General features: G+C 37.6%; 1 protein-coding gene across 1 annotated transcript in view; it reads left to right on the top strand.

Annotated features, from left to right (window-relative positions):
- Window positions 1-11,755, top strand: part of LOC106867845 (inactive rhomboid protein 1) — an 88,090-nt gene that overhangs the window by 39,876 nt on the left and 36,459 nt on the right. The window contains exons 5-6 of the mRNA XM_014912879.3: window positions 4,108-4,223; window positions 10,272-10,502. Coding sequence (XP_014768365.1) covers window positions 4,108-4,223; window positions 10,272-10,502 — 347 coding nt within the window. The remainder of the gene's footprint in view (window positions 1-4,107; window positions 4,224-10,271; window positions 10,503-11,755) is intronic.

The raw sequence follows: 11,755 nt of genomic DNA, 5'->3' as shown, positions 1-11,755 counted from the left end.
TATACTCTTAATTGCTTTATCTACCCTGGTACTGTCAACTCGGATAGCTGGTCCCTCTGTTGGGTCGACATACGGCAGGCTCTCTTTCTCTCATTCATTCTCTTTATTAAGCAATCTATCGTAGTGGCATCTCCAGACCTCTTTCTTTGCAGCCTCATTTAGTGCAAGCGTACCATCATCCATGCGAACACATTTCTCTCCTACGACATCACTATTTTCTCTCCTACACTGTCTTGCAACACGAAATACCTCGAGTCTTTGGTCCTCACAGCGCAGAACATTGGCAAATCTTTTCTTATCTGCTTCCCCTCTGGCTAAATAAACCTGTCGCCTAGCTTCCCTTCTGGCAGATTGGTACAATTCCCTGCTACCACCGTTCTTCCAGTCCTTCCAAGCCTGTTTCTTTTGTCTAATAGCCCCGTCTACCTCCTTGTTCCACCACCACGTTACTCTGGGTCGAGAGGGGACTTTACACCAGCCACAGATCTGGTCAGTGGCTCTCAACAAGTTGTCCTGCAGAAATCTCCAATTGTCTTCCACGTTGTATGATGCTATATCCCCTTCTATTTCGTCAAATGCTTCAAGTAACTTGTCTCTAAGTCTCTGTCCATTTGCAGGGTCTTTAAGCTTCCATACCCTTCTCCTCCAAGCCGGTCTACTTCTGGGCACCCATATTGCCTTGATCTTGAAGTCGCTGACTACTAATCTGTGTTGGGGTGTACATTCTTCGCCAGGGAGGGTTTTGGCATTTATAAGCCTCCCTCTTTCTTTATTTCTGGCGAGGATGTAGTCGATTTGGCTAGAGTGTCTGCCGGATCGGTAGGTGACTAGGTGGCAGGCAGGTTTCCTGAAGCTGGTATTGCAAACCAGTTGGTATTGCAATATTTATATATATATGTTCACTACAATGAGAAGTTGTTGTTGAGAGACAAATACAGCAAGAGAGGGAGAGAGCATGTGTATGTGTGAAATATAGATAGATGTTGCTATACTAATTAGCAAGCTTTGATTGAAAGCAGGAATAAGAGATACAAGATGCAGTGTACTTGTATCTAAAACAATCAAGCGACGTGATGTGTGGCTATTCTAATCAGAGGGAGCTTCAACTGCGAAGGGGTGTCTAGTAAGCTGGGAAATACAGTATATTATTATTAATAATTTAGCCTTAAAAAGTGTGAAAAAATATATATTGCCACGAAAAATGCCATAAAATATCATGGACGATATTTGCGATTCCACAAATATGCAGTGGTTTCTGTGAACAATTATTAGTTCCATGAATAACCGGGACCACAAATAAGCTGGGATATACTGTATATATATATCATGGGCTTCTTTCAGTTTCTGTCTATGAAATCCCACTCACAAGGCTATGGTTGGCCCAGAGCTCTAGTAGAGAATTGATCCTGGAACCATGTGGTTGGGAAGCAAACTCCTTACACACAGCTGCACTTTAAATAAGATTTTCAAAATTAGTTAATCTGAATGATTTAGTGGCCATGAAATGGTTGCAAATTTTGACTTATTGAAAACTACATTCACTTACTGGCAGACAAGTATCATATATCTGTTTGTTTACAGCTACCACTTAACTTTAGTTGAAAGGACTATTTAAAGTTCAACAGAGCAGTCAAGGTTTAGAAGAGACATGAAATACCAGAAAATGTCAAAACTATCAGTAGAACTAAGTTAAATATGCCAAATTTCTAATAGCTTTAGATAGATATTCATTGTCACTGAAGCTGGTTAGTTTTTAGTTTCTCTTGAATAACATTATGAAAATTTGAGTTCTTCAGTTCACTTGCATAAATCTGCCATTTGCTGCATTTTGCAACTCTTATTTTTTATTTCTTACTCCAACTTACATCATCTGAAATATAGTGGGAAATTTCACCTATGATATAAGATACACACCTATATATAGGTGCTCTCTCTCTCTCTCTCTCTCTCTTCAATACTCTAAATGTATAATTTTGGTTCATCCTCATCATCCTGTTTTCCATGCTGGCATGGGTTGGATGGTTTGACCAGAACTGGCAGTTAGAGAACTGCACCAGGTTCCAGCCTGATTTGGCTTGGTTTTTATGGTTGCATGCCTTTCCTAACACCAACCACTTTACAGTGTGTGCTGTGTGCTTTGAATGTGGCGTCAGCACAAGTGCTTTTATGTAGCACCAGCATGAATGCTTGTACATAGCACCAGCATAAGTGCTTCTTACATGACACTGCCATGTGTACTTTTTACGTGGTACTGGTAAAATGACTTCCAGTTGATGCTATGTCTTGTAGCTACACTATTATGCCCTGATATATTCAGAAAGGTTTCCTCATTCTTAGTTGTTATAGTAGCAAAGTTTTGGCTGTTGTATTTTCTAGTCTTCTTCAGGTGCCTGTTATATTTGGTAAGGTGTTTGAGGTTTGGAACCAAACTCTTTATTAAATACATGTCAGTAGATTTTCCTCATTCTATTGTCTGTACTGGGGATGTTCTATTTATAACTTCTCAAATTGTGATACCCCTAGTTTTTTTGTGTTCCAACTAAAGTTGTACATATAGGTGCAGGCATGACTGTGTGCTTAAAAAGATTGCTTTGCAACCATGTAGCTTCAGGTTCAGTCCTACTGTATAGCACCTTGAGTAAATGTCTTCTAAAGCTCTAGGCTGATCAGCACCACGTGAGTGAATTTAGTTGACAGGAACTGTGTGGAAGCCCATTGTATATGTGTGTGTGTGTATGTGTGCATATATGTGTTTGTGTTTTTCCCCTCCACACAGACTGAATGACAACCAGTGTTGGTTTGTTTACATTCTCATAACTTAGTGGCTTTCAAAAGGGACCAGCAGAATAAGTACCAGACTTAAAAATAAGTTACTGGTGTCAAACTGTTCAACTTAAAATTTTCAAGCTGGTCTTCTGGCATGGCTACTGTCCTAAGACTGAAACAAATAAAAGCTTGACTAACCCAGGGATTGAAATCATTAACAAATTAGTTACATCACTTGTTGCAGAATAACTAATAAGGAAAATATCTCTATTATGAACAATAGAATGGGAACAATCTACTCCTGTGGAATTAAACAAAGGGTTTAGTTCCAAATTTCAAATAACATTACTGAATATGACAAACATCTGAAAAAAGCTGGAGGGTACAGTAGCTGAAACAGACCAAGATGGGAACAATACTCTGACTATATCAGTGTATAATAACAATATAGGGCAAACACTTGTGTGCTGAAGGTGCTGCTGTACTCTGTCTTCAAATGCAGAAGTTGATGTCTCATCAGACGGTAAAGCAGCTCTGTGAGTGTTCTGGTTCCTTCCACTGCAACACCAGAGCTGCTCAGTACCACCTGTCAATATAGGTGACAAAGCTCATGCAGAACAGCACAAGCTTTATTGAGTCAGATGTTTCTACCATTCTCAATGTTCATTCCTGCTGCACCACTCATCCTCACTCTTGCCTTCTCGGTGGCTTCTGACAGTTCTGAAAATTATTAAAAGGAAAATCATTACATGACTAATGATATTAAAATTTAAATTAACATCATAGCACACACATGGTTGTGTGGTAAGAATTTTGCTTCCCAACTGCATGGTTCTGGGTTCAACCCCACTGTGTGGCACTTTGGGTAAGTGCCTTCTACTGTAGCCTCGGGCTGACCAAAGCCTTGTGAATGGATTTGGTAGATGGAAACTGAAAGAAGCCTGTTATGTGTATATGTATGTGCTTGTATATATATATATATATATATATATATATATATATATATATATATATGCATGTGTGCATATATTTGTGTGTGTACACACACATATATGTACATGTATGTGTATGTCTTTGTATTTATGCTTGCCCCCCCCCCACTTGACTACTGGTGTTGGTTTGTTTATGTATCCTGTGACTTATTGGTTCAGCAAAATAGATCAATTGAATAAGTACTAGCCTTAAAAAAAAAATAAACATTCAGGATGACTCATTTGACTAAAACCCTTCAAGTTGGTGCTTCAATGTGGCTGCAGTTCAATGACTGAAACAGGTAAAAGATAAAAGATAGAAAAGACTAAAATTTTTTCTTTTAATTCTATCTTAAATCATATTTTATAGATTCCTCCTCGAGAAGATAGTATTATAGATGATGTATTTTTTGATGAAGAATTAACGGAAACAGAGAAAACCCTTGAACAGATTCCTGAAGAAGAAAATTTTGAAGAAGCTGAAATGTAATTAATTCATAAACTATTATTTTGGAACAATTGATTTCTTTAATTTATTTTAATTTTTTAAAAATATATTTCTTTATATATTTTACTTGTTAAGAATCCTTGTAGGTGCAGGCATGGTTGTGTGGGAATACGTTAGCTTGTCAACAACATTGTTTTGTGTGGCATCTTGGTCAAGTGTCTTCAAGTATAGCGTCAGGCCAATCAAAGCTTTGTGAGTGGATTTGGTAGATAGAAACTGAAAGAAGCTATGTGTGTGTTGTGTCTGTGCTTGTCCCCCACCACCTCTTGACAACCAGTGTTGGAGTGTTTATATCCCCATAATTTAACAGTTCAGCAAAAGAGAGTGATAGAATAAGTATTTGGCTTAAAAAATTAAAAATTCTGGGCGGATTCATTCAACTAAAATTCCTCAAGGTAGTGTCCCACCATGACCGCAGTCTGAAAACTGAAACAATTAAAAGATAAAAGAAGATATAATTTATATCTACTTTTCCAATTAATTAATTTGAGGATGTTGAGCTGTGTATATTACCTTTCTAGATACTCCTGTCTTAAGGGGTAGGTATAAATGTCAAACATAATCAACAAATTGAGCACAGAGTTTGGGTAGGAAGATCTTAAAAAGACTGAAGCATACAGTGTGGAATTTGTTATGGATTTAAGAAGTGCAGATTGATAAGTCAATTGGGTATCAGACAACCTGCTGAGAGGAAGTGAGGTGTGCAGATCATATCCCATTCTGTGCTACTCCACTGTGTCAGTGGCCAAGACTTAATTTTCAGCAGTGCATCTTATCTAGATGTAAGGACAACAAAGTAATTATAGTTAAGTGTTAGCACTGTAAAACTGTTGAGCATTTTGTTGGCTTGCCTAAGCTTAGTTCAACTCACCATCTTCCATGGGAATAATTCTGGATACAGGTATATGTTTTCACTGCCTTGAGATAGAAAAGGCTGAGTAAGGTTGAATGTGGTAAGAAAATCATAAAAGGATGATTGTCATCAGGCATGATGTGGCATCTATTGTGGGTTTAAGAGGTATAGTTTGCATTGCCTTGAGTTGTATAAAAAAAAAAAAGAGTTGGTTTAATCAGTTAGAGGTGTCAGCATCATCATCATCATGATTTTTAATGTCCATTTTTCCCTGCTCACATAGGCTGGATGGAATTTTGTTGGTGTTGATTTCCTACTGCTAGATGCCTTTCCAGTCACTAACCCTTACCTGCTTCCAAGTAAGGTAATATTTCCCCATGACCAGAATATTGGACACAAAGGACACTGTTTGCATGACAGTGACACTCATTGACAACTATCACGCAATGTCAAGGTGGGGAGACAGTAATACCCACACATGTAATGTATATATACAATGGGCTTCTATTAGTTTCCATCTATCAAATCTACTCACAAGGCCTTGGTTGTCCCAGGGCTTTGGTATAATAGAAGACACTTTCCCAAGGTGCCATGCAGTGATACCGAACCTGGCACCATGTGGTTGGGAAGCGAACTTCTTACCACACAGCCATGCCTGTGTCTGGTGTATATTCATTTAATCCAGAGATTTAGCAATTATTGATTATAATTAAAAAGTATTTTTGGGGATAAAGGAAATGTATAGTGGTTCATCATCATCATCATCATCATCATCGTTTAACGTCCGCTTTCCATGCTAGCATGGGTTGGACGACTTGACTGAGGACTGGTGAAACCGGATGGCAACACCAGGCTCCAATCTAAATTTGGCAGAGTTTCTACAGCTGGATGCCCTTCCTAACGCCAACCACTCAGAGAGTGTAGTAGGTGCTTTTACGTGTCACCTGCACGAAAGCCAGTCAGGCGATACTGGCAACGGCCACGCTCGAAATGGTGTCTTTTATGTGCCACCCGCACAAGCCAGTCCAGGGGCACTGGCAACAACATTAAGACAAACTGGACAGGTACAGATAACAATCTGGATCTCTAACAACATGTCAACCTTTTATTTGCACATTATTTACAATTGACGGATATTTGTCCTAATCACGTTTGTTATTAACGCACGGTGAACAGCATAAGCTTTAAGCTTATATAAAAATACCATTATTATTATTTACATGATTGTAAAATACGGCACCCTATAATAAAGCCATTTGTACCGAAAGCATATATATATATTTATATATATATATATATATATCTATATATATATATATATATACACACATATATATATATATATATATATATATATATGCTTACTATAGCCTCAGGCTGAACAAAATCTTGAGTGGATTTCTTACTCGGAAACTGAAAGAAGACTTGTATATATGTGTGTGCCTGTATCTTGGGTTTGTACCCCCATCATTGCTTGACAACTGATGTTGCTGTGTTTACATTCCCGTAACTTAGCGGTTTGGTAAAAAACACTGACACAATGACTACTAGGCTTACAAACAATAAATCCTGTGGTTGATTTCTTCAACCAACGGCGGTGCTCTACCACGGCCGCAGTCACATGACAGAAACAAGTAAAGCAATAAAATCTATGCCATTTTCATCCCAAGCAAAGCCGGGTATCTCTGCTAGTATATATATAAATGTGTGTATACATATATGTATATAATAAAAAATATATGAAGCATTATGAATAGTAAGAGTACTTAATTGGTACAAGTTTATTGACCGTCACTCAGGTGTATAATCAGATATATCGGACATCATCATGTGCAGGTGTCACATAAAATACACCATTTTGAGCATGGCTGTTGCCAGTACTGCCTGACTGGCCTTCGTGCGGGTGACACGTAAAAGCACCTACAACACTCTCTGAGTGGTTGGCGTTAGGAAGGGCATCCAGCTGTAGAAACTCTGCCAAATCAGATTGGAGCCTGGTGTAGCCATCTGGTTTCACCAGTCCTCAGTCAAATCGTCCAACCTATGCTAGCATGGAAAGCGGATGATGATGATGATGATGTTGATGATGATGATGATGATGATGATGATGATGATCACCACCATCACCATCACCACCATCACCATCATCATCATCATCATCATCATCATTTAATGTCTGTTTTCCATGCTGGCATGGGATGGACAAATGTAAAAATGTCTTCAAATTTGTGTGTGGGTAGGTAAAAGGGGGTTATCCTGACCAGTCTCAATCCTTTCTCGAACACTCTTCAAGGACTATGTACCTACCTTTAGCCTGTTCTTCCTGTTGCCAATCCTTACTTGTTTCCAAGCAAGATAGTAATTCCTCGTGATTGGAAGATTGGCACTGAAGGACGCCTTCTATATAATGGTGACATTTGTTGACAACTATTAGGTTCTCCAGAAAGTTCTGAGTGCTTTTAAACACAATTCTTTTAATGCTTTATTGAACAGACTTGAAACATAATATAGTTAAAACTTTGGTGTTGCTTGAAATGGCAGTGCTTCTCTTCTTTGTTCCTGACTAAAAATAGATTTATCTTTCATTCCAGTTACCTTTTATTGACATTTGAAATGGATAACCAAAAATTTCATATTTGCATTGTAATGTTTTTCCTTTCTAAAAAAAGGAGAAAATGTTGCAAAGACTTGCAAAAGCATTTGTGAAGTTTATGGTGATGATGCTGTAGGTGGATCAACTGTTCAAAGATGGTTTGCAAAATTTAAAGCTGGAGAGATTAGCTTTAAAGATGACAATTTCAGTGGAAGACCTTCAAAACTGAACAAAGATGTTTTGAAGGCAAAAATCAAAGAAACCTCAAATATCACGACTAGAGAACTTGGAAGTTTCTGAAAGTATGACTCATGAACACCGGGTGAAGCTAGGATACATTTCTCACTGTAATGTATGGGTCCCTCACAAACTCTCAGAAAAGAATTGCTTGGACTGGTATTCTGTTTGTGATCTGCTTTTGAAACGGAATGAAAGCATGCCTTTTTTTAAAAACTACTTTTGACTGGAAATGAAAAATGGATTGTGTACGAGAATGTAGTGTAAAAAAGATCCTGGAGTTTGCGTAAGGATCCCCAAAAATAGCAACCAAAGATGAATATCCATGCCAAAAAAGCTATGCTTTGTGTTTGGTGGGATCGTAAAGGCATTATTTATTATGAGCTTTTTCCACAAAACTAGACCATTATTCTGATGTGTAATGTTGTCTGCTGGCTAATTTGAATAAAAAAAATCCAAGAATTGAGGCTGGGGAATGCCAACAGAAAAGGGGTAATGTTCCAACAAGACAATGCCCTACTACATGTATCTTTGGCTATCTGAATAAAGTTACATGAACTTGGCTGGGATCTCTTACCCCGCCCACCATATATTGTGATGTCTGGCTACCACTTGTTTTTGTCTCTACAGAACTCATTGCAAGGAAAAACATTTAACAATTTAGATGAAGTCAGAATGCATCTAAATAACGTTTTTTCTTCAAAACTAGTTAAATTTTATGGTGGTGGAATATTTAAATTGCCTGATAGATGGGCAAATGTCATTAATACTAAAGGAAATTATTTCATTGAATAAAATTTATTAAAAGGTCAATTATTTATATCCCTTTTTGCATATTAAAAAACGCTCAGAACTTTCTGAACAACCTCATGTCACATGATGTCAAGACAATGTGGCTCACACACATTTGCATACATACATGCATACACATATATGACAGACTTCTTTTCAGTTTCAGTCTTTCAAAACTACTCACAAGTCTTTTGTTGACCTGGGGATATAGTAGAAGACACTTGTCCAAGGTGTCATACTGTGGGACCGAACTTGAAACCACATGCTTAGGAAGTAAACTTCTCAACCACACAATGCGTGTTTGCATGTTTGATCATTTTAAATCAGTTACACATCACGACCAACCAACTCCATTAAGGTTAGAGAGTTTGTAGAAATTAGTAAGTTTGATTGCTGTAACATTTCATGGATCTGGTTTTCAATGGAAGGCAGAGAAAGATGAATGTACTGTTAGGCTGGCTGTTGGCAGTGAAGGGGAGTGAAGGAGAAGGGCCAAAGAGAGGTGGTATAAGGATGAGAATATGGAAGTGGCAAGGAAAAAGGGAATGAATTAGAGGTAATAAACAAGAAGAGGACAATGACCAAGTTTTAAAAATAGAGTTGTGATTATTTACATTATCTACATTTGACGGATATTCGTCCTCATCTTGTTTGTTGTTAACACAACGTTTCGGCTGATATACCCTCCAGCCTTCGCCAGGTGTCTTGGGGAAATTTCGAACCTGGGTTCTCAAGATGAGGACGAATATCCGTCAAATGTAGATAATGTAAATAATGTAAATAATTCCTCATCTCTTAAATATAGAACTGTAGAGTTGTGATTGGTGTAATTATAAGGTGAATATCTAAAGAGACAGTATTAAAATGTGTTCACAGCTGTATAGGCATACACACTTATCAGACTCCATGATGTGCATATATACAGCATGTACACACAAACAATTGTAGAGTCAAAGTCACAACCAAGTGTGTTAGAGTATAGAAACCTGAAATAGACAGTCAGAAAAAAACGAAGATTGAATAAATAAATGGTTGAGGGATTTGAGAAGTGAATGGGGCAAGAATTAGAAGTTGAGGTAGATTATCATACCATGTGGAGCAGAGTTTCTCAGGTTGAAATATGGAAATCTGCACCTTAAGTTGGCAGGTCTCTCTCTCTAACACCATCACATTGGAGTACAGATACTGATTAATGATCATGGAAGTGCTCAGGCGAGCTGAAGTGACTAGTTATGAATTTAAGGATTTACGAACCATTATTAAAGTATCCACCATCTCTCAAAAATATAAATTGAAGTTATATCAAACGTATGGTTTTGAAGCATATCCTTTGGATCTGATGTTAAGACATATCACAAGTCACATCTACAAAGAAAATTATCCTATGAATCTTATTTTCAACAAAAATTTTGATATAATGAAAAAAATAATTTTTTTTGCATAAGAAACTGAAAAAATAGCTAAGGTATTTCAAGGGAAAAGTATTTTGTGTGTGAAAGAAAATTATGTAGATTTTTCATCTATACAACTTCCTTCATATTTCTGTTGTAGATCACCAAAAAAGGCTGCTGTGCAAGACACTCCACCACCAGATTCTTATGATACTGTTGATGCTCCTATTGGGCTTAACAAAATTAAAGATAACGTTATCTCATCAATATTAAAAAGACCTCAGAAGAGACGCTATGGTATGAGTCTCTTGGGTTCCATGCTGCACCAAAGAGTAAAAACTCGTTTACCAGCTCATATCAAGACTCAAATTGATGAGTTAGATAATTACAGGTAAATAAAAAGAAAAAACAAACTTTTTAAAAAATATGTTATTTGTTAGTGGTCTCCACCATTGAACAAGGTTGTTATATATGTTTATACTTCAATAACATCATGTTATAATCTATCAGATTATTCGGTTTGTCAGATATTTGTATGCTTGAGTATTATGCTTTTAACCATCTTAATCATGAAAATCATCATTATCATCATTGTTTAACGCCCACTTTTCCATGGTTGCTTGGGTCAGGTGGAATTTGTTGAAGCAAATTTTCAATGGTTGGATGTCTTTCTGACACCAACTTCACTTATTTCCACGTAAGGTAATATTCTCCATGACCAGACGTGTTTTCATGGAAGTTCGGAAACAAAAGATACCACATGTATGATAGTGATGTGTGTTTACAACTATCACATGAAGTCAAGGCAAGGAGACAATAACCCCCCCCCCCACACACAGACAGACAGACAGACAGATTGTAGTTCACTACAGCTTTTTCAGATGTATTTTTTATTGATGTTACATCATACAAAGAAATAATCCATTTTCATCAAGTGGCTACATGTAAGAATTAGACATTTTGAACATCTCAATAAGTAAAAAGTCCCAATTTGACTGCTGACCAGAATTCAGTCAGAGAATTGTGATTGTATGTACAACTGGAGTATAAATCCATGCTTATTTTAGCAAGTATGTATTTGTCTTCAAGTATTTCTACATGATAGTGATATCACTGACCCGACCTTGGTGATTTACTATTTAAGTACCTGATCCACTTGAACCCTGAAATTTTTTTCCTGGCTCTCACACTCTCTCTCACATACACACATACGTGCACACACACACATGCGTGCACACACACGCACACACACACACACTCTCTCTCTCTCTTTCTCTATGTGGAAGACATGGGACGAAGTATTGAAGGCCAATCTCAAAACGGTGAACCTTATGAAGATGACAGAGGACCAAGATATGTGGCACATTGCTCTACTTGAGAAGACCCATCCACCACAACAGAGTCGAGATCCTAAAACCAAGGTGCCACATAAAAAGCTCCCAATACACTCTGTAAAGTGGTTGGCATTAGGAAGGGCATCTAGCCCTAGAAACTGAGCCAAAACAGGCTTTGGAACCTTGTGTGGCTCATTCCTTGCCAGTTCCTGTCAAGCTGTCTGACACATCCAGCATGGAAAATGCATGTTAAATGTTGTTGTTGTTGATCTATAACCTACATATATAAACACACACACTCATGTATGCA

This window comes from Octopus bimaculoides, chromosome 10 (genome assembly GCF_046866305.1).
Source record: "Octopus bimaculoides isolate indiv1 chromosome 10, ASM4686630v1, whole genome shotgun sequence".
NCBI classification, from domain to species: domain Eukaryota; kingdom Metazoa; phylum Mollusca; class Cephalopoda; order Octopoda; family Octopodidae; genus Octopus; species Octopus bimaculoides.
Note: the sequence above shows the minus strand (reverse complement) of the source record. Positions and strands in the feature narration are given on the sequence as shown.